This window comes from Phascolarctos cinereus, unplaced genomic scaffold (assembly GCF_003287225.1).
Source record: "Phascolarctos cinereus isolate Bilbo 61053 unplaced genomic scaffold, phaCin_HiC Scaffold_4;HRSCAF=312, whole genome shotgun sequence".
In the NCBI taxonomy this organism is placed as follows: domain Eukaryota; kingdom Metazoa; phylum Chordata; class Mammalia; order Diprotodontia; family Phascolarctidae; genus Phascolarctos; species Phascolarctos cinereus.
In genome coordinates this window covers 3,649,502-3,672,620 of record NW_027555847.1, presented here as the reverse complement: position 1 = coordinate 3,672,620, position 23,119 = coordinate 3,649,502, and the positions used below count along the sequence as shown (strand labels likewise).

The 23,119-nt window shown below is 49.0% G+C and overlaps 1 protein-coding gene across 10 annotated transcripts in view; it reads left to right on the top strand.

Annotated features, from left to right (window-relative positions):
• The window catches only part of MINDY4 (MINDY lysine 48 deubiquitinase 4), a 148,847-nt gene that overhangs the window by 22,010 nt on the left and 103,718 nt on the right, over nt 1–23,119 (top strand). For 8 of the 10 annotated variants that reach the window (XR_013485774.1, XM_020964489.2, XM_020964492.2 and 5 more), the window contains 2 exons: nt 509–767; nt 5,214–5,623. Coding sequence is in view for 9 of the 10 variants with exons in the window: in XM_020964489.2 (XP_020820148.1) it covers nt 509–767; nt 5,214–5,623 (669 nt within the window). In the remaining variant the exon portion in view is untranslated. The remainder of the gene's footprint in view (nt 1–508; nt 768–5,213; nt 5,624–23,119) is intronic. The other 2 variants (XM_020964487.2, XM_020964496.2) reach the window with 1 other exon arrangement.

Genomic DNA, 23,119 nt, shown 5'->3' with positions numbered 1-23,119 from the left:
GGGTAGCACATTTGGATCTGGTGGGGCCAGCGCACCCCAATGGCTGTGACCCCTCTGCAGTGCAAACAGCTGGAGTCAAATAGACCAAAGAAAGCTCCATTCTCTGCCCTCTGCCTTTTGGATGTCATGCTGAGCCTAGTGAGGGATTTTTCTTTCAGTTTAAGATGACAGTTCAGCCCATTATTTATACTCTGGCTTTGACTAATCTGAATGGAAATAAGATTCTATGAAAGTAGTAGGAGTAAACTGGACCAGGGTGTAGCGCTTCAGCTTTTCCTAAATTCTTGCCAGTTACCAGTGAAACGTGCCCTAAAAACACTAAGAAAGAGCTGCCTTGGTTTAAGACTCCACCCCTGGCTCAATGACAACCAGACGTCCTTGAAAGCATTTCTTGTCACTTACTAGATGGCGTATTTGCCTGGTGGTGGGAAATGTTCAGGTAATAATGTGAGTGCTTAGGGATTGTGAGGCGTGACATGTGCTCTTAAACCAAACCTCTTCTTTCCAGTAGGCATGGTGAATGTGACGGGGACACACTTGGTAACACTGCGTCCCCCAAGAGACCTCTGCATAAAAGCAAGACTCTCAAGTCCATCGCAGGAGACGGTAACTATTCGCCACCAGCTGGAAGGGAGAAGATCATGGCCAGCAGCATGGAGAACCCCAAAATGGTGGAGCCTTCTTCAGAAGTGAAGAAAATGGGAGATGTCAGATTCAAGCCTGGCCTCTTGGCTAGAGGAATTTTGTCTGGGCCCATCACGCAAGAGGTTGGTCTTATTTAGATGATGATGGTGATGATGGTGATGATGATGATGATGATGATGATGATGATGATTGTGACCCCTGTGTACCTGGGTAGCTGCTTAGGCCACTTTGCATCGATGGGCTAGGATAGGAGATAGAGGAAGCCACCCTACTTGTGAGTGAGGCAGAGGAACCTTGCAAGATGATGGCATCTGGGTTCTAGACCCTCTTTCCCCTTGGCTATAAGGAAGGTCTGCTTCTCTAGGGCTCTATTTCCTTATCTTCAGGAGGAGTCTGTGATCATTCAGACCCATGTTGTCTCTGATTTCCAGGGACTTTTCAGAAACTAATGACTTTGTTTTTGTCTGGACCTGTGTAGGGAATGCCTAGTGTGGAAACTCTCTCCCTCTATGCAGCTCAGCACATCCCATCAATTCACTCTGACTTGTCATCAGAGAGAGTTAGTTGTCTGGGGGTGCTGAGAAGTGACTTGCCCAGAGTCATACGGCTAATAGACTTTAAAGGCAGGAGCCACATCTTACCAGGCCCTGCTGCTCCTTACATCATAGAGTGTCCGTGCTCAGGCTACATTCATAGACGAATTGCGCGCAAATTCAGAGAGGCTGTAGTGGTAACACCAGACTACCTCAGAAATAGTTTTCCACCCTAAACGCCCATTTTAAAGAGAGAACCTGACAAACTGTAGCATGTTAAGGAGACTCGAGGCATGATGGATATGGAAATGGATAGGGCATTTCCTGGGCATGCTTCACTTTGAAGGAGAGGAAGGAGACGTGTGTGCAGATAAGTGAGCTGGGTGACCTCAGGTATTTTTTTGAGTCTCTGAAAGGTGTGACCAGGATCAAAGGCTGAGGGGGTCTGAGGAAGGCCTTATGCAGAAATGATCTGCTCATTAGGGCAGATGTCAGCCTGCGGGACCACCTGGCAGCTGGTTGAGAGGTCAGGTGCAGGTTCCAGTGCTGAATCAAGTGGCCAGCGAGGGGATCCTGTTTTTCATGAAAGTCACTGGGGTGACAACACTGCGAGGCCTTTAACATCCATAGTTCCTGCGGTTTGGGAAATGATGCCTCAGCCTCTTCCGCAGCTGGATTTGAGAGACGAGTGGCTACTGGCTAGAGGGCCAGGCTCAGTACCAGGAAGACTTGGGTTCCGATCTTGCTCTGACTCTCACCATGTGTGATCATGGATTTAAAGCTGTCAGGAACCTCAGGGGCCATCGCCCTCATTTTGTGAGCGAGGTTGTGACGCTTCCAAGGTCATGCCTAAGTAACCGAGGTGGGATTAGACTCAGGTCCTTTGACCCCCTCCAGCTCTGTTCACTCTCTGTAGGTGTAGCTTCAGGCCTGGCTGGACTTGCCTGAGGAAGAACCGACACTAATTGTTGAGTTTTGTTTCTGGGACTTACAGGAGCTTTGTGGAAGAATTAGTTGAGCCGGTCAGTGCCCAAGGAGTGAGTTTTCTCTGGGGTGTAGTTGGGGGAAGACTTTGTGGATTAGCTGCAGACAACTCAAGGGAGCTGAGATCCCATTTCCCAAACTTGGTCCTCACCTGATACCTTGAGAACCCGGGCAGCACCCCAGACCCAGCTCAGGGGCAGGGCACGGCAAAGCAGTGAAGGGGAGGGGTCTGGCCTCTGGGCACGTCCTCTGAGCCTTGGGGACAGTGTTCTTCAGGCCAAGGCGGGAGCAGGGAGTCTGTGATAGAGGCTCCCAGCACTTGGCACATGTTTCGCTACACTCACACCTCTCCTCCTGTCATCAGTCTTTGTGTCAGGGCAGCTTAGGCGTGCTGAAGATGGCAGGTATTTGGTACGGGTTTGAGTGTCTCTCTTGACTCTGTCTGATTAGTATCCCACCTCTAAGGTTACAGACAGGGAGAATGCACGGCAGGCATGGGAAGGAAGGTCCTGGCAGATAGCAGAAGAGGCAGGGGCATAGGCCGGAGGAAGAATGTGGCTAGGGAGGGGACAATCTCTTGCAGAGAGACTCAGCCTGCAGACAACCATGGATAAGCGTCGTACATCTTGGCAGTTTAACTTAACCATACAGAATGACAGTCATGTAGGAATCCCACAACCAGGCCAAGTCCCCACCATTCAAGTCAAGGTCAAGGGTTCAAGGTTATAGCTTTTTTTTTTCCTAGTTGATTGTGGTGGGATGAGGGAGGGATGGAAAAAATGAGATTGGTGAATACTTTTGGGGGAGTTAATTGTTCTGGTATCACCATCCCGTGCATACCTCTGTTCCCCCCTTCTCACCCTTCACAAGGAGCCAGTGGGCCTCTAACTCTACTTCCGCCGCGTCCTGGGAGAGGCATCTCATGGTTGAGACAGTGGAAGCAGGGGCAGAGTGAAGAGCTTGGTGTGACTTGGGCAGGACACAAGTCCTAAAGCTCAGGATTTTTAAAACTATCCATGTGATAGGAGAATGGAAGGTAGGTAGTCATGGTGAGCATACTGAGAATGGTGAGAATTCCTAGCTGTGCAGGTGACGCTTTGCCTCTGTTTTCTGTGCTAAAGACACCATTGGCCTGGAAAGGACAGACCTCAAAATGTCCAAGAGGCAGAGATGCTGGGTGAGTTGTAAGTGCCGTTTGTCCTGGATGGTGGGTGACAGTTCACGTCACTCACCTGGGCAAATCGTATCCCCAGGTCTGGCAGGTAAAGGTGCCAGGCCTCTCATTGAGAAGATCAGCCAGTCCTGGAGGAAGGCAGGTGTCCTGATTGTCAGAAAAGCAGAGAGTGGAGTCAGCAGACTCCATGCTCTTGGCTTTAATTCAGGAGTGTTGGGTTCCAGGTGGAGTGAGTCCACATCCAGAAAAGGATGTGGTGATGGAGACGAGTGAGCATGGTGTTATCCAGGATGCGTCTTTCCTGACTGGCTTCATTTCCCATTTAGACAGGGTTCCTACCATGGTAGATCAATGGGAGTCTTGTAGGTACAGATTGCCTGTATCGTAGCAAAATATCGGCTGGCATTTCTCATGCTCTTCTTGTGGAAAACAGACTGGGGTGTGAGTGGGTCAGTGCAGACGAGGCTGAGTGACTGGCTCCGCAGAATAGGCGGTAATGGCTCACCATGACCGTGGGCCACAGGCCAGTATCTTAGCTTGGCTCTGTGCTGTTTAATTTTTATCGTCATTGTTTGGGTGTGGTGGGTGAGAGAGTGGGAGCCAGAGTGGCCTCTGTGGGCCCTGAGTTTGGGGCCAAGCCCAAGAACAGGAAACTTAGGAAGGATAGATAAAAAGCCTCTCACTTTGGTTCAACAAAACAACTTCAGAGTGCAAAGATATGGGGGAGGAATGGCTGAACAATAGTTTGCTTTAAAAAGCTGGGGGGTTTCCATTGCCCATAGGCTCAGTAGGGCCTCAGAGGGCAGTATGGTGGCCACATAAAGGGCAGCTCACTGTCCAGCACTGGGAGGGCTGTCTTGTGCACAGTTCTGGGCATCCCATTTTAGGAAAGATGTTGAGAAAGCTGAAGAGTGGCCAGGATGGGGCCGGGTCTCAAGATCAGAGAATTGGTCACTGAGAGAGGAGTAGAATTGGCAGGGTCGTGAGTGCTCTCTTCAAGCTTTTGTAGGGCCCTTGTGTGGAAATGGGATTCCCCTTGTTCTGCTTGGCCCGAGAGGGCAGAGTCTGGGGCAGCGGACATGCCAAGTAATAACATGCCAAGTAGGGATGGAGTGGATTTTAGATGGACAGCTAGGGAACCCGGGGAAGCGGGGAACGTCTTCAGGGGATGTTTCTGAGCCCACTTTCAGAGAACCCAGGGGCACTCTGAAAAGAAGAAAGCACCAAGATGCTCTCCCCAGAAGTATGTGAGGGGGTATCAAAACCCTCCTCTCTCAGACTCCTAGCCTGAAGGCCAGAGGATCCCTCATCCACTCATCTCCCCCTCAGCAGCACGCCCCTGATCTCTGGAACGACAGTCCAGCCCCCTTTCCTGAAACTCCAGGTAACAATGGAGAGGTGCAGAGGTGAGGTCCACCACCTGAATATAGAGGCCCTGAGGCTCGGTCTTAGCTTTGGCCCTGAGGCAGCTATCCAGAATAGCACTGCTGAGTTCTGCCTACATCCCACCCCCCTGTTTAAGGGCCTAAAGATTATCTGTCTTTGTATCTTGAGTGTGCAGAATAGTGCCTGGCATGTAGTAGGTGTTGGATAAACACTGATGGATTAAGCAGTGATTTAGAATGGTTTTTAAGGGCTTATCTGTCCTTTTTAGCCTCAGGCTACTGCAGGAAGTTCGGTTCTGTATGATTTTCAAGCAAAATGGAACCAGTTAGACGTTGTCATCTGCAGTATTGGAGGACAGTTTGAGCCAGTCCCCATTGCCTCCACTTGCCCAGCAGCAGTGAAAAGAAAAGATTTCAGTTCTGCTCGAACTCTGTTGTTGTGAAGGGATCTGAATGAAAATACTGACTGTTTGTTGTTGGTAACTTTCTCAGGACCCCCTCAGAAAGCGTTTCCTGAGACGGTTGTCAGGACCGAACGCAGCGCAGAGCAGAGATGAAGACCCTCCCAAATCCTTAGAGCTATCCCCTACTGGCCACGTTCTGTCTGATGCCTCAGTGGCTAAAAATGCCTCTTCCTCCAGAAAGTCCCTGGGCATTCACGGCAATTGGGACTCAGAGAAGTGGAAGAACCCACCCAGCGCTTCTGACCCTCTCAGCAAAATGCGCTTGGAAACAGCCAAAAACAGACTGAAAGACTTCCCGGAAGGCAAGGCCACAGTGAGTAATACCGGCGAGAAGACTGGGCCAGATGGGAGGTTGCTCTTTCCCTGTGGAAGTTCAAAGCCTTCTCAGGAAAGACAGGAAAAGGCTTTCAAATGGAATACTCAGGCCTTGGCAAACAGGTAAGCTTTGGTGGGCTGGAGCTCCTTTCTAAAGAGGGCCTTGAATATCCCCATAAACCAGAGGAGACGCATGAGTCTGTGCCCAAGTGACCCGATAGTCTTTTTATGTAAGAAACCCCCTTGGGACCGTTCCTTTTACCTGGGAATTAACGTCTGGACCCATGGCAGCTGCCTTCCCCAGAGACCTAGCAGGAGCTTAGTGGAAGTGGAAAGACCTGGCAGCGTGGCTTGGCGGGTCTCGAATTCCCATTCTGTACCCTTTGCTTCCTGTGGCGGTGTCCCCATCCCAGCCTTCTTCTCAAAGCCCTTCCTTGTGAGCCGCTTGATTAGTACACTCAGGCTGCCTTCAACCAGTCTCTCTTTCAGAATCTGCTTTTAAAAAAGGACCTTTTAACGTTATTCACTATAAAGGAAGGAGCCACTGATTAAATAGGATTTTAATGTGTTATCTTTACGGGGGCTAGGGGATTGTTTGAATAGGGGCCAGAACTCAGAGCTAGACCAGGGGCCCTGGTGTTGGTGGGGGAGACCATCTTTGGTGGTAGAGCTTCCCCTGTACGGCTGGGCATGGGGGTGGAGGGCTGCCTGCCCCTCCTCTTCTGAAGGTGAGGTCGATGATAACTAATGACGTAGTAGATTGTTGTGATCATACTGTTTTTCTTTCCATATTAGTTCCTCCTTCCTAGATTAAGTGGAGGAAGAACAGATTTACCTTGACTGAGCATGGGTACATCATTAATTTAGTCGTGAGTCACTTGCTCTAAGTACTCTGTTTAGCTGACATGATTTATTTGTCTAGGTTCCTTATTAGTCTAGGTACCCTAAAAACTTCAGATAACCAGAACTCAGCTGACCAAAATTTTCAGTTAACTGAAATTTCCCTTTGAGGAGAAAGGCACATGATAAGAAAATACATAGAGAATCAAGGATTTACTTGGAGAAATTGCTTGGCACTGTAGAATGGAAAATGTTCTAGAAAACAGAGGACATGAGGTCTTTTCCTCCACCTCCCATTAATCGCCTGTGTGACTTGAGGCCAGTTGGAGTCTCCTGGGCTGCCGTGTGCTTGGCCAGACCGTGTCTTATGTTTGTTCCTGCCCCGTCCTCCAGGAGCACTAGGCTCTAACTCCCAGCAGAGGTCCTGGGGCCGGTCTGCAGCAGGCCGATGGATCCCCTACACGCGTGAAAATACCCCCTTTCGGGGCTGACTGGAGGCCATTGAAGCCCATTTGAAGACAGCAAAGTCCTGGCTCCATTTGAAAAGGATTTTCAGGAATGGCTTTTGTCACTGTGGCCAAAGGAGGCATCCCCTTGTGCTGCCGAGTCTCTTGGCACTGACCTCATCTGGTCTGGAAGCCTGTCCGGTCTGGTAGAAGCTGCCCGAGCTCTCCTGGCGAGCCTTGGAGGGGGGAAAGCCTGCCGGAGACCTGGGTTGGAATCCAGGCTTCAGCACTTACTGAGTGACCAGGGACAAGTCTTGGACTATAGGCCTCAGTTTCCTCAACTCTAAAAAGGGGGTAATGACAGTTTTGAGCAAAGTGCCTGGTAAACTTTAAATCCCTTCAGCAGTGTGAGCACTTGGCTTTTTAGCCCAGAAAATTTGAATGAGTGAGCTAGAGCTCCTGGTTAATTTTCAGGATCTTCCCCTGAGCACCAAGCTCTGAGTTAGGTAAACCAGAGCAAAGACAAGGGCTGGCAGCCAGCGGGCCAGGTGGGGTCCCCTGGGAGAGACGCCGGGCACATCAGCAATGCTATCGGCTGCTGAGGACGGGAGATTATTGGCCTGGAGCTTAGGACTCCAGGTGAGGCTGGACACCCACTGGCTGGGCTCAGCCTTCAGGAGCTCTAAGGGAGCTGAAGGGATTGTGGGCTTGCTGGGAGCCATGGCGCTGTGGCGGGGTCTCAGTGCCTCGCTCCTCTGGCGTGCTCACCTTGGCCAGGTTTGGCGGAATTCATATTTTCACATGTGTAATTGCTGATGATGTTGGGCTATCTGGCTCAGAGAAAAGAGCCGTTAATGAAACCTCACAGCTGTGTCACTGTCGTGCCCAGACCTTTTAATTGACAAGCTGTGTACATAGGCTCACATATATCATCAACATAGGCAGGTTGTGGAGCAGCAACATTGGTTTGGCCTAGAAAACCTTCTCTATCATTTCTCTGTGAAAGATTTGCTGTCTCTAACCCCAAAGGAGTTGGCAGGGGTGCAGGTGTTGTCATGGTGGGGCGAGCTGTCTGCAGGGAGCAGTTCCTGTTCAGAGCCTTCGGGCACATTCTTGAATGGCGGCTTGGGGATCTGGCCATCCTCTTCCTCGGGGAGTTGGCCCAGTTCAGTGCTGAGCTCCCCCTAGCCTCCTCTCGCCTCCTCTCACCTTCTTTGAGTGGCTCCCAATGAAGATGCTCCTGGCCCGCCCTGGCTCGTTTCTTCAGGAATGTGCCGTCTCCCCTCCTGGCATGAATGCAAGGAATTCGGTCTGTGGCTGCAGAACCAAAGTTTGTTTTGTTTTCCTATGTTGAGCTAATTGGCTAGACAAAAATTAAACACAGGCTTGGTGGCCTCATTTGTATCTCAGTCAGTGATGAGCATCTGTTGGGTGGCTGCTGGCTCCATGGTCTCGGGCTGCTTCCTAGGGGGGGCAGTGCTGGAGCTGCCTCTTTCCTCCCCAGATTACCCTGTTGGTGCTTGCCTCAGGAGGGCGGCCCTTTCTTCATGCCCATGGTGCACAGAGCAGATGCTTCATGTATGTTCACTGCTGTGGGCTGTTGGGTTATTAGTGGGGGCTCTTCTGAACTTGCCCCGGACTTGTGAGGGCCTTCCCACTTTTTCGGTTCCCAGCGTCGTCCTTGATTTTTTCTTCAGCCTCACCCCATCTCTCCATTCCTAGTTCCATGGCATCATCCACATACATTCCCTTCTTGCTATTCCTAAAACTGTGACTCTAGTTTAGGCCCATTGCTTTTTCCTGGCCACTGCACTAGCTTTCTCCCTGCTGCCTCTGCCTCCAGGCTCTTCCTCTCCAGTCCATCTCCACATAGCTGCCAAGGTGATTGAGTCAGCCAGGATCTGAGTCTTGATGATAAGGAGGGGCCAGTTGCTGGGGTGGAACTGACTTTTCCATCCCAGACTTTATGACAGGGAAAGGGGAGAGCCAGGCATGGTCTGACTGCTCCCCAGATTTCTGGGGAAATTTCACATTTCAAACATTCAGAGGGAGGCGTTGAGCTGGTTCTGTCGGCCTGCGAATCTGGAAGGAATGATTGCAGGATATCTCTGGAATGAAATTCTGGCTAAATGAAGGGAAGCAGCCTGCTGCCCAGGAGGGCCAGGGCACAGTGTCAGGGCAGAAGGAGCTTGCTGACCAGCTTCATTTTTAGAAAGGGCAAGAAGGAAAGACCGGGCGGAGTGGGGGGGGGGCAGAAGAAGGACCAGACACGCAGTAGTGTTGGGTCCATGAGTCTTTAAAGGATGAGAAAGGGAGGTCAGGTTTGCGGGGTTTAAGAAAGTGGCATTGGTGAAAAGAGAGGTTCACATAAAGGCGAGAGTGGCTGTGGGGGCAGAGAGGAAGGCAGTTCTGCTTCCCTGCCTTCCGGCGGCTCAGCTCGAATTGTCCTTCGGTTTTTGTGTCAGCGAGACTGGTTTGGACTGGGGGGAGCCACCCAGAGAAGTAGAGGGGGATCACTGAGTAACCAAAGAACATTTGTGTCCAGACTTGTACATGACAGGAAGGAGTTAATTGCAGTTAAAAGTAGTTGCAATTAAAGTAGGCGATCACCCCTCAGTCTGTCTCTACAGTTGTGTTTAGAGGGACTTATGCTCCCTGAAGCAGGCTCTTGCTATGAGTTCCAAGGACTTTATTTATATAGCAACCTAAAGCCAGCTTAGAGTTTGAATTTGCATGCGGAAAATGGCCGATAGGTGTCAGCAGACCTCCATGAATCCAGATAGAGCGGTTAAATACGTTCTGCAGACTAGTGAACTAGTGTGGAGTGCTAGAAACATCTACATCTCACAAGATGGAGTGAGGATAAAATTTTAATTTTAAATTTATTTCTTACTGCTTTAATTGTTAAGTCCAGACTCTTTACATCAACTAGATTTTGTTAGTTCAAAGAAAGACAGTAAATAAACCCAAGGAGCTGTTATGGGATGGGGATGGCTTGGAGTCCAAGAAACTTTGTCATCTTGGGTGACTTGGAGTCAGTAAGATTGCTTCAGCCTCTTAGGAGGATCTCCTTTTGTAAAGCGTTAATCTCGTGTGAACAGATAATTTTTCAGCTATTCACAAGCTTGACGTACTGTGTCTAAAGAGATGTCGGACCTGAAACGTGTCTTTGTTTCTTATTAATTTATTTATTTTTAGTTTTCAACATTCACTTCCATAAGCTTTTGAGTTTTAAATTATCTCCTCCTGCCTCCCCGCCTCCCTCCCGAAGACCGGTGTGCAGTCTGATATAGGCTCCACAGGTACAATGAGACATGTCTTCTAGGAGGCTTTGGGGACTATCATGGCCCTTGGCTGTTGCTATCTTCTGCATGGCTCCTGAATCTAGGGAGGGCAAGTCAGTGGGGCTTGCTATGATCTGGGGGAGATTTACTCGTGGTTTCTGTGTGGATGGCCAGGATGATCTCTCTCATGCCAATGCAGGTATGCCTGAACAAGCCTTACTTAAAAGGGACAGCAGCCTCATCAAGTCACCCAGTGTTCTCCACAGACAGGAACATCTCTAGAACCGCTCCATCTCTTCATGAATTGGAGTTCTATTTACTGTTTGCACTTCATGTAAGAACTCCTTCCTCACTCTGAGAAGCCATAAGTGGTGTTTTCTTGTTCGAGGTTTTCTTCAAGTGCCAAGGAACCTTGTGATCTTGTGTGTTCAGCACCTATCAGTGGGATTTATCTTGTTTGAGGAAAGAAAACCTTGAAAGGCCAGATTTTGAATTGTCTAGTCTAATGCTTTGTAATCAACAACCGAAAGAAAAAAAGGTAATCTTATCTTTTCTAAACCACAGGCAGAGACTTGCTAGAAAAATGGTTCTGGAGTTATGCTTCCAAAGGATGGGTGGGAATTTCCCAGGTAGTTTGGGAGGGCAGGGTGGACGGAGGAGGTAAAGGAGAACAAGTAATGTAGCTTGGCCAGAGTGTGGACCACCGAGAATGAGGAGAGGGGCAGATAATAAGTCTACAGGTGGGTCAGATGCTGGGTGTAGCAGGCTTTGACATCACTGAATCTGTCCGTTAAGATAGGTCTAATGGTGACGTGAAGAATGGTTTGGAGGGAGAGAGGGGAAGTAAGAAGCCTGCCATAGCCCTCTCTCTCCTGCATAATTCTGTTCTGGTTGTATCATCTGTATGCTGCTGAGCTCTTGCTGTCTTTGTTCTCTCTCACCTCTGAGGGAGAGGAGAATAAAGGAGCTTTGTCTGAAGGGATCCCAAGTGGGAAATGGTGGCACCTGCACAGAGCAGGTGGATTGGGAAGATTTTGCTCTTGTCTGTCAAAAGAGATAGAAGGGCCTCCTGGTACTTGAGAAGCAGAAAAAAGAGCATTGGGAGGCCAGAGAAAAAGAGCCCACTAGTCAGTCACTTGGCATCATCAGGCACTCGTTGTATGAGCCAGGCCCTTGGGACAGACAGAAAAGCAGAAAGCCCTGTGAGCCTCAAGGAGAATCCACCCTAATGGGAGAAGGAGCCAGTCAGCACCCAGCTAGCACATGGGATGTGGAGACTGAGAGTGTGGAAGGTGATCTTCGAGAGAGGAAGGCAGCAGCGGCTTCCAGAGGGCTGGCAGACAGAGGGGAAAGGGCAGGGGACTCCAGGCAAGGACGGCTTAGAGAGGGAAGGTGGAGATGTGTTCAGGGCATTGCAGCGAGGCCGGCGTCACCAGATTGTGACCTGTGTGGAGGGCAGGAAAAGGTCAGGAGGGGGGTAGGTGGGGGAGAGATAGTGAAGGGTTCCTGATGCCAAGCAAAGGAGTTTGTGTGACCCTAGACTGTAACTTTATGGAAACCACTTTGGTGGCTGAACAGAGGGTGAACTGGAGTGGGGAGAGAATGAAGGCAGGCAGGTGATCTTTGTAAAGAACTTTGGGGCTGGGGCATACAGAATGTCTCAGATGGATTTGTGTGGAAAAAAACTCCAGCTCCATGGGGCCCAGTGCTTCCTGTTGCTACCCAGAAAGGAGGCTAGTGTTTTCTTGGGGTGCCCCAGGGATGCTAGCTCATCTCGAACTTCTCATTGGGATAGCCTCACCTCTTCAGTGTCACACCCTAGGGAAACAGAGAGACAGCAGCTGTGAAAAGTAGCCATGTTCACTGGAGGCGAGGGTTTGACGAAGTTTGGGGGGCTGTGTTGTGGGGCCTTTAAATTCTTGGGAAGGACTGTACTGAAAGGCTTGCCTTAGAAAGGATCTGGGAGGAAAATGTACTGTCAAATGTTTTCCGTCCTAATTTGGTAGTAGTGGTGGTGTGTGCATGTGTGTATGCGCGTGCGTGTTTGTGTGCATGTGAGTGTATGTGTCTGTCTGTCTTCTGGGCAGAAATAGGTATTAATGTGTTGTGATTCTATTAGAGAGTTTAAACGCAGGCTTTCATCACCCAGCACCTTTGAGTTCTCCAAGAACTTTTTTTGTTTTGCTTTTCTGTTTTGCTAATGAATCTTAAGCCTAATTAGAGACAGAAGGTTGAGCATGATTGGAGGAGAGAGGATTTTTTAAGCTGTTCAGAGGAAGCCAAGAGGTCATAGCAGCTCACATTTCTGTCATGCTTGAAGGTTTATGAAGTCCACTCCTCCCAACAGCTTCCTGGGGTCAGTAGAGGCAGTGCTAGTATGCCCCTAACTTCCTTTCATAGACATTTGCCCCCAAACCTGGTGATAGTTTTTCCTCTGTGTAAAATGGGGGGCAGACAAAGCCCTGGCAAAGTTACTGTCCTAGAATGACGGACATTTTGTCCCTGGGAAGGGGCTGCTGAGAGTGCTGAGAGGTGAGCCGAGCATGCTGGGGAGTGTCACCACGTACTGCAGTCTTTGATGGGCACGCTGTATGATGTTTGCAAAGTGAATTGTTCAGACCCTCTGATTTCCATTTCTGAGAAGTGCCCTGAGAGCAATCAGTTTGGCCTTTTGTGGGGAGGCCAGAATTTCGCGATGACTCCTTTCGGAAAGTGAAGAGCAGAACTGGGCACTGTTGCTGTTATCACAAAATGAAGATGCCATCAACAGTAATGAGTGCGATGAAGTTGTCTGCTCTGAAAGTAATGGAACAGACACAGTTTCGGGCCACTGGCTGGTCAGACTGCCATGCGGTCTGAAGTCTGGGCCCAGGTTTTTGCCATGTTGTGCATGTTTGCTGAGTGCATAGTCATCTTTACTAGAACTTCCTCTAAGCAGAGTTTTTCATCTCCTCTTAGAGGATTTAAGGGTATAAGAGGAAACTGTGCAGTCAGGCAGGTTGCAGCGCTTCTTTATTGGAAGTTTTTTTAAATGTTACAGTTAGATGGGATTTGAGAAATAACCTAGCCCTTCAACTGCCTACTAATGTAGGACTCCTTCGTTTTCCTGCGTCTCTGGTAAGTGCTCATCCTCCTGGTGTGGGAGCATTTCTAGTGGCAAGAAGCTTCTTTCCTCAGAAGACACCCCAGGCTGGTTTTGGCTGAGAGGAAGATCGAAGATGGTAGAACTCCTGGGGTCAGAGAGTCTTTCCTGATACCAGCGGCCTGCTGACATTTTGGGACAGTACAGAGGCTGACCCTCAACACCCCCCCCCCGATTGAGTGTTTCCAATATGACAGAATAAAGAATTTTCAAAACCAAAAGGAAGGTTTCTCTTTCATCCTGGAGGTAAAAAGGAGCCATTGGAGTTTACTGATTAGTGACATGGTCAAGCCTGGGCTTTGGGAAGAGAGCCACTGGTATTTATTTAGTGGAGGATGGATTGGAGTGGAGAGACCTTGGCAGCAGGTGATAGAGGCCATGGAGGCCTTCCTTGGGTGGTGCCTGCCTGGGTGGAGCCGAGAAGCAAGCATTGTGGAAGAGTGGCAAATAAGGAGCTTCTCAGGTGGGGAGAGAATGTGAATGAATTCTGTTCTGGACAGGCCACATTTGAAAGGGATATGCAGTCTGAGGTGTCCAAAAGGCAGCCAGGGAGACAAGCCAAGTGCTTAGGACGAAGAGCAGAGCCAACAATCATCCTTTGCTTTTTCTGCACTTTCTGATGTGTGGTAGACCTGACACCTGGGTGTCACCCTACCCTACATCTTGGAGACCAGATGTGGGCTCTGTTCCAACTGTATTCAGAGATTTCCTAGAGGCAGCTTGAGTAATGGCAACATGGACCAAAGAGAGAGCCCATCATGGAGGTTCTGAGCTTATCTAGACCAGGTTCAGTCATGGCGGGGGTGGGGGAGGCCTCTCAAAAAATCAGAGCCTTTGTTGTGTTTGGCTTTGTTTTCTAACTTTAGCCTCTTGCCAGCCTTCGAGCAGTAGGAGCGATATGCTTAATTCTTTTCTTGCCAAGAAATTGCCTTTCTCTTTCTAGAAGGCTAGATCTCAGGACTCTCAAATGTAGAGTGGCTTGGAGAGGCAGCCCTGAGGCCAGCACTAAGTGGGATTCCCCCTCCTCCCCCCCCATCCCTCTCCTTGTCCCCCTCTTCCCACCTCTTCCTCCCACCCCACTGGAAGTCTAGATTCAGGAATTCTGTATTATCCAATAACTCTTCCCTCCTTTGTTTTGGAGCCTGGGCTTCAGGAGCTTGAGATTGAGTATATACCCTCTTGGGATGTGAGTAGAGGAAGCTCCCGGATACCTCTCTCTGGTGGAGGCTGATGAGAATGGTTTCCAGGTGGGGGCAGGGGAGGATGGGCTTCTGTGTCTGCCTAGACCTGTCCGTCATCTGCAGCTCCCCCTCCCTCCCAGCATCAGGCTCCGTCTCAAGCTCGGCATTCTGCTTTTCTGGTCTTGCCAACAAGGTCTCGAACTCTGCACCCCACCCCATTTTTATAGGTTCAGCATATAGCAGCCTGAGCCAAAGAGCTCATTCTCCTATTGATCCTCTCATCCCGATTCACTGAGATACCATCAAAGCCCCAAAGGCTCCTTGGTGAATTAGACCCAGTTCTCTAGTAATGGTCAGCAGCATGGCCTGTTGGACGTTGTACTGGAAGAGAGCTGTCTGCCGGCCATCCCTCTTTGTCCTGGCTTGGAGCTGGCATGGTTTGTGGTGGAAGCCCCAGGCTCAGCCCCGCTACCTGTGTTTGCTGGCTTCTAAGTCATGCCTTCAGTCAGAACTGCTGGCCTCTGGGGCGCATCCAGTCTTCGTCCATTGAGCTCAGTGCTGACTACACAGTGACATCATCCATTTGGGCAGGGCCCTCGTTGTCTGCCCTGGATCTGTGTTCCACGTGTACAAATCACAGGATCTGAGAATAGGAAGAGACCTCCAGGGTTCCTTCCTAGAGTCCCACCTGTAAACAAAAGAGATCCCCCCTGGGATAACCTCTCTGACAAGGGGCACACGTGGCCATCCAGTCCACCTGGGAGGGTGATGCTGCTGCTCTCGAGGCAGGCCATTCCTTCTTTGGAGAGCTTGAATTGTGAGGGTGTGTTTCCTGACATCACACCTACGTGCTCAGTGCCAGGCAGAACAAGGCTAACGATCTCTCCTCCTCCTGGTGGCTCTTCCTGTATTCTGCGGTCAGTGTGGCACAGCAAAAAGCAAGGCCGGATGTCGAGTCAGAGGACCTGGGTTAGAACTCCTGGCTCTGCTAGTGTGTAGCTCAGCGAAGCTCTCTGGACCTCAGTGGGCATTAGATCAGAGGATGTGGAAGGTCCTTTTGAGCACCAAGTCCTGTGTCCTGTGTTGTCTTCTCCAGGCTAAAGATGCTCGCTTCCTTCAAACAGTCCTCATGCACACGGACTCAAGACCCTTCAGCGTCCTGCTTGCTCTCCCCGGATACTCTCCAGCTTATCAGAGTCTTCAAACTGAGGTGCCCAAGGCTGAACACAGTACTCCAGATGAGAATAATGAATAATTGTGCTAATGATGATGTGGAGTGAGATTCTCACCGACCTCCCCCTCCCCCATTCCTGGAAGCTCTTTATTTCTTTTTTTTTTAATTTTTTTTCACATGCTTTTGAGTTGAAAATTTTTTCTCCCTTTTTCTCCCCCCCCCAAGACGGCGCACAATCTGACATAGGCTTTACATTTACGTACCCATTAAACATATTTTCACATTAGTGAAGTTGTAAGTAAAAATTAAAACCAATAGGAGGAACCATCAGAAAGATGAAACAAAATTCAACTTAAGGTAAAAATAAGTGAGAGCGATTCGACTTCCATAGTTCTTTCTTTGGATGTGGACAGCATTTTCCATCCCGAGGCCTCTGGAGATGTCTTAGATCCTCGTAATGCTGAGGAGGGTTCAGTTTAACATTCTTAGTCATTGCATAAAGTGGCTGTTATTGTATACAAAGTCCTCTGGGTTCTGCTCACTTCACTCAGCATCAGACCGTATAAGTCTTCCCAGGTTTTTCTGAAGTCAGCCTGTTCATCATTTCTTATAGAACAATAGTATTCCATTATATTCATATACCACAACTTGCTCAGCCATTCCCCCATTGATGGGCATCCTCTCAATTTCCAATTCTTTGCCACCACAAAAAGGAAGCTCTTTATTTCTTGAAGAACCCAAAGATGGCATTCGTTGGTTTCTCTCCCTCCTTGGGTCCTTCCTCCGCTCAGCTGTCAAATTGTTCTTCCTAAAGCCCAGGCCTGACTGTGTCACTCATGAGTGAACTCCGGGGCCTCATTTGTACCTCCAGTATGAAAGAGAAGTCTTCTCTTGGGCTTTCCGAGTTCCTTGTCACCTGAGCACTTCCCCCCTTCGCAGGCTTCTCGCGCCTCACTCACCCTGACCCAGGCCTCCTGATGGTGCCACCCAAGGCAGTCTGCCCATCCCCTCTGTGTGCTCACTGGCTGTTCTGCATGTTCTCCTTCCTGTAAATCTTCTTTAAAATCCCATATTTGTCCCAAAAGCCTTCCCCTCTTCATAGCTCTCCATCTGTCCTGCAGATATCTTATGAATATAGATGTCTGCATGCTCTCCCCCTCATCAGGCTGTGAGCTTCTTGAGGGCGGGGGCTGTTCTTGCCTTCCTTTGTATCCCTCCCACCCAGCACAGTACCCGGTACACAGTAGGCACTTAATAAGTGCTCGTTGACCGCTTGTCTGATAGACTGGTCTAGTAATGTCAGAAAGGAAAGGAGGGAGGCTGGCACGGCCTGTTTTTGATGAGCCGACGCTGGCTCTTTGCGATCACTGCTTTCTTTCTAGACCTTCACAGCCATCTCGTTAATGATCATCCCAGGTTGTTTCCAGAGGTCAGAGTCAAGCTCGGTGGCCTCTAGTCTGCAGACTCTGTCCTCTTCCTTTTTTGAAAATCAGGAATTTTCCCCCTCCGGTATTGTGACGCCCAGCCTGTTTTCCACCCCTTTTCACATATTATTGATGAGGGCTTTGTAATCAGCCCCACTTGCCAGTTCCTTCAGGATGTGAGGTTGTAATTCATGTGGGCCTGATGACTTGAACGCACCAAGGGCAGCTGGATGTTCCCTGATTCTTTCCTTCCTTAACTTTCTGATGACAGTCCGTGTTAGGGCTGTGCACTCCTAAGAAGGTCTCACTGTCATAGAGTCCTCTACTCACAAATACAGTAGGTTTCTGGTACCCATTACTTTGGTGGGTTTTTTTAAAGAATGTTTTTGTCTTTTCTCAATTACATGTAAAACAATTTTTGACATTGATTTTTTATAGTTTTTGAGTTCCAGATTCCCTCCTTCCCCTCTTCTGTCCTTGAGAAGGCAAGCATTTTGTTATAGATTATACATGTGCAGTCATGCAAAACATATTTCCATATCAGCCATATTGCAAAAGAAAATATGGACCAAAAAAACCCAATAAAAATAGAGTAAAAAAGTGTGCTTCAATCTGCATTCACATTCCATTGGTTCTTTCTCTGGAGATGGATAGCATTTTTCATCATGAGTCTTTTGGAATTGTCTTGAATCATTGTATTACTGAGTATAGCTAAGTCATTCACGATTGATCATGAAACAGTCTTGCTGTTACTATATACAATGTTCTCCTGGTTCTGCTCACTTCACTTTGCATCAGTTCATATAAATCTTCCCAGGTTTTTCTGAAATCACCCTTCCCATCTAGCACAATAATATTCCATCGGAATCATATACCATCAGCCATTCCCCAGTGGATGGGCATGCCCTCAGTTTCTAATTCTTTGCCACCACAAAAAGAGCTGCTATAAATATTTTTATGCACATATAGGTTTTTTCCTCTCCCTTGATCTCTTTGGGATAGAGACCTAGTAGTGGTATTTCTAGGTCAAAGGGTGTGCGTGTTTTTATAGCCCTTTGGGCGTAGTTCTAGATTGCTCTGCAGCGTGGCTGGATCAGTTCACAACTCCACCAACAGTGCTTTAGTGCTCCACTTGTTCCACATCCCCTCTGACATTTGCCATTTTCCTTTTTTGGTCATATTGGCCAGTCTGATAGGTGTGAGGCGGTACCTCTCAGGGGTTCAGTCATCATCACTTTGCACCAGCTCTACATAGCCCCCTCCAGACTCATGTCCTGCGCTCTTGGCCCATGTTACTGATTGCTCAGTAGACATGGATGTGTCCTGTGGCCTTCTTGTTGTCTCCCCCACCACCAACCCACCCCTCTTCCTGACTTCTCTATCTTTGTTTTTGTGTTCTGTCAAGGGCTTGCTAACTTTTTATAAAGATTTCCAGTCACTTAGGTTTCTTCTTTCTCTGTCTCTACATGCAGTCAGTTCCACAATGTCTTTTCCTCTCCACCTGACATAGGCCTCCCTCATCAGATAGAATTCTGATACAGTGGCCTCTTCATTGGTCTCTGCTTCCCATCCCTTCTCCCCGGTGCTGCCCCGGGTCTGATCATATCGCTCCTTGATCAAGAAGCCACCTCTTGGATCAAAAACAAACTCCTTTACAGTCTGGCATCTGCCCGTCCTTCTGTCATTCTTGTTCTTTTGCGTCCCTCATACCTTTGCACCTTTGCTCAGGCTGTCTGCCATGCCTGGGGGACAGGCCCTTGTCGCCTCCATCTCTTAGATTTCTTTGCTTCCTTTAAAATTCCACTCTTGGCCCGCTTTGTAGAGGAGGCCCACCTCTACTAAGGGTGAAAAATGATGCTACAAAGGCTGAGTGCTGGAAGGGATGAAGAAGAAGCCATTTGGGGTAGGGTGGAGGCAGCAAGACTTTTAGGAGAGGTGGGATTAGATTCGGGACAATTCACAGAAGCTGTTGTTGAAGACAGTATGGAGAATGTTGATGTGATGGGGCCAAGAGGTCCAGGTGTCCAGGGGCCTGAAGCAGGTTCTTCAGGTGGGGTCATGTTAGAGAGGATGGCTGACAGCCTGGTGGTGAGGGCCTCGAGTGACCAGGACGAGGAGGAGGAATTTAGTTCAAGCCAACAAACCTTCCTAAGCCTTGATTCTGCACAAGGCAAGGAGGGTCCGGTTAATAAAGGTAATGCAGAGGAATAATTAGTAAGATTTGCTGACTGGCTTTGGTGAACCAAGGAGAGAGAAGAGGCAGACAGCTTCTTGGTATGCTGTGAGTCTGTTGGAGTTTGTCCAAGAGTCCTTGGAAGTTTCATTACCACCTCTGGTGCTCCATGTTTATTGGAGAGTTGGGAACACTTCCTCTCAGAATAATTGATGGATAGAATTACTGTCAGTTTTTATTAGCTAAAACATGCCCCAGACTTCCTCTTTTTTTGATCCTTTAGTAAATAAAGCCACTATGGACAATCACCCTAGGGCAGCTCCCTCGAGATGCTGCTACTCTCTGCAGCACACAGCTCCATTACCTAGCGGACTACTGTAACGGCATCGATGATAGGCTCGTCGACCCAAAACAGGGAGGAATGGGTGACCGGGCGGGTGCCCCAGTGGAGGAAGGTGGCCAGCGTGGTGAAGGGCTGGGAATCTATAGCCCAGGAGCTTAGGTGGAAGAGAAGTTGAGGGGAGGATGTGATGACTCTCTTCAGGTATTTGAAGGGCTGGTCATGTAGGACAGATTAGATTTGTTGTTGTGCCCCCTTGCCCACCCCCCACTCCCGGCAGAACCAGGAAAAATGCAGGGGAGTCAGGGAGGAAGATTTAGGGCTGTATGCCAAGAAAAACCAGCTTCCCCTCAGAGTGGCTGGGCTGCCTGGGAGCTGGTGGGCTTCTCATCCTGGAGGTTCCTGCCAACCCCCCGGTTGTGTGCCCCTTGTTCCCTGGGCACGTCTCCTCTCTGCTGTGCCGTCTTCCACTGGCCCTCTTCTCTAATGTGTCTTCCATGCGACTGTCACTTCTCAGCTCAGGAAGTTTCCCTGGCTCCTGAGCCTGCAGGATGAAATGCTGATTGCTCTCTGGGACGCTTACTCCCTTTGCGCCTGCCTCCATCTTCTCTTCCCAGACGGATTTTACGTTACTCCCCCTCATGTGCTTCATGTTCCCACCCAGCTTCTCTGTCCAAGCCAGTGTCTGGAATACTCTTCCTCCTCCCTCTGTTGCTTGGACCTTTTTGGATCCTCCCACCGCTGGGGTGGTTGTCCTCTCCTCCTTCTTTTTTGTATCACTAGCTTGGGTCCTCCCATGGAGCTTTCACAATGAGAGAATGCAGTGGATAGAACCCTCTGCTTCTCGTGTGGGGCTCGCCATCTCCCTTGTGCCGAGTTCCAGCTTCTGCTGTTTTCGGAGTGGCAGTAGTTCTGTGATTCTCATAGCCTTTCATCCCCTGGTGCCTCTGTCATGGCTGAAGGCAAGAACATTGCTCTCATGCCACCATCTAAGCAGACGGAAATCGGGGGCGGGTGAGCACAGCCTCCGGAAGAAGTCCCAGAGTCTTAACTGCCCTTCCACAAAGGGTGTCCCAGCTCCCTGTCACGCCTGCGGGCACTGCCATGGCTTTGGGCTCGCTTGACTTGGTCACCTCTCTCCATCTTAGTCCTCGCCATCTGTCTGGAGCTGCTACTCATCTCTGACAGGCAATGATCAGCTGCGTGTGGTCAAAATGTAAATTAGTGAATTGTCAGCCCACCCTTGAAATTGGGCCCACTCCATACCTATAATTAGAACTTTGCGGGCATAGCCTTCCTCCGAGGCATCATGAATCTCTTGGTGGGGAAGTCTTTGCTTGGCAGATGCATCACCCCTTCCAGGCTGGTGTCAGGTTCTGGATCTGCCTGACCCGATGCTGATGCACATGTGGTAGGGCAGGACCAGGCTGATCTTTGTGGCCTTGCTGTTTCTGGTCCTTGCCAGCACTGTTATGTCCATGAGGTAGAGAGCTGAGATGTGGGGGATGGTAGCACCATTCTTCACCAGCTCTTCTTGATAGTAATGCCATCCTAGAGGTCTTGGAGTGACCAGCCAAAACATGTTTCTTTCTTCTCCGGATCAGTGCTCGGTCCCCGTGGAGACACTGTTACTCACACACTAGAAAGGGCTCCAGAACTAGCCCCTTTCAGGGGATGGCTTTCGGCCAGTGTCTTGCTTTCATCCATCTTTTCTTCTTGTGTTCCTCCACTGTTTTCCTAGAGACAAAGACTGTCTGCTGCATAGTCCTTCTTTGTAATTCCTGGCTCCTCTCTCCTTTTCCACCTGCCTTTGAAATATGGCACGTGCCCGACATTCTTTGGAGCCTATCCTTATATTGATAAGATGCTGGCGTGCTGCTAAGAGCTGCCATTTTGCTTTCCTCTTCCATTTGAATCTTCTTGTATCCACTACACAGATCTAGCTCTGGAAATTGCTGACTACCCAGCAAGTGGACGTCTGGAAATGGTGGAACAAGGTGGTCCATGGCCATTTTTATCTGCTTGTGCAGAGCCCACGACGCTTCAGTCATGCATCTGAGTCTTTCTAAGTCTTTTTCTGAATGACCACTAGGGGTTATTGACCTGGGCAGAGAGAATCTTTGAGGATGACATTGACTGGCCACTCTTTCAGGTGGTTTTTGATTACTCTGCTAATGGTGAGGTGTGGTGAGTTGATCCAGGGACACACTCCATTCTCCATTCCTGAACTGCCGTAAGAGGGAGAGTGAACTTCTCCATCGCTAGTGGGGAGCTCCAGGATGGAAGCCTTGACTCCTTTGGGGAGGCAAACCCTTCACACAGTCCAATATCAGACTAGAGGGGAAAAGCCTCTCGCTGCTTTGTCCCCACGAGGAAAGGCAGTCTGTTCTCAGAACTCAGGCTGTGATAGACTTCTCCCCCTAGTTTTACTCATCTAGGTCCATGTTGGTTTCCTCCAATGGAACATCAGGTCTTTGAAGGCAAAGACAGTTGTTTCTGTGAAAATGATTTAGATACCCTTACTCAGTTTAAGCAGTATTTATTCAGTTCTTGTGATGTGATGGGTAGCAGTGATTGCATTAGCAAATTAAGCAGAATAGATTAAGTTTGAGTTAGTGCTGTTAGGGTAAGAGTTAGGCGATTAACCCATCTTGTGTTGATGATTCTGTTAGTTGCATTTGATTTATTGGCTAGGTTTATCATGCTGTATCACTAATGTCTGTTTTAAGGATTTCATTGCTGCACTACATGCCTCCTGCCCAGTGCAGTGCTCTAAATAAGGTACGTTATTTCTCCAAGTGTAGTACTTGAAATAAGATTTACTTGCCTCTTTGCTCTTGCCACCCAGTCCCTAGAGACTTTTGCTTTAAAACCACAACTTCCTTGGATCCTAGGATACTGTTGATCAAACACTAGGGTTTGATGTCCTGTGGAAGGCCCACGACCTTGCTGATAGGGTCTTATGGCCTTTGGAAAGCGCTGGCTAAGACGGCCTGCAGTGGATGACCTGTGAAAGACCTGATGACAAAGTAGTTTTGGTTGATGGACATTGCCCTTAGCAAATCATAGGAGCTCCTCTGCTGTGATTATTGACTATTGGCTATGATTAGCTAATCATAGGAGTTTTCCATGCTCTGAAGGAACCTCCCAGGGACCACCCAAAATCTATAAAGCCCTTCGGCCCCTTAGTGTCAGAGTCCCTGACCATGAGGAAGGTTTTGGACCCCATTTATTAGGGCCCGCTGGTCTTCCTTGTAAATCGATAAATCATGCTGTGGAACTCTGTCTTGGTGACGTTTGTTGTGGAATGGAATTTTGTGGTCTAACTTTCCTTTTCATCTTTGTACCCCGGCCACCGTCCCTTGTACTTTCTGATTTAGTAAATGCTTATTGAATTAAACTCTTAGCTGTCTGCTGAGTAAGAGAATTGGTAATTAGGAGGTGAACTTTTTCTTCTGAAAAAATTTATCTGTCATACAGTAGTAGGGCTGCTCTTTGCACCTGTTCTATTGAAATCACAGATCTTTGGGTTTTATCTGTCAGAAGAATGCATGCTCTTTGAGGTGGTAGGCTGTTTGGTGTATGTCTTTGTATCCTTAGCCCCTTGCGTGGTAC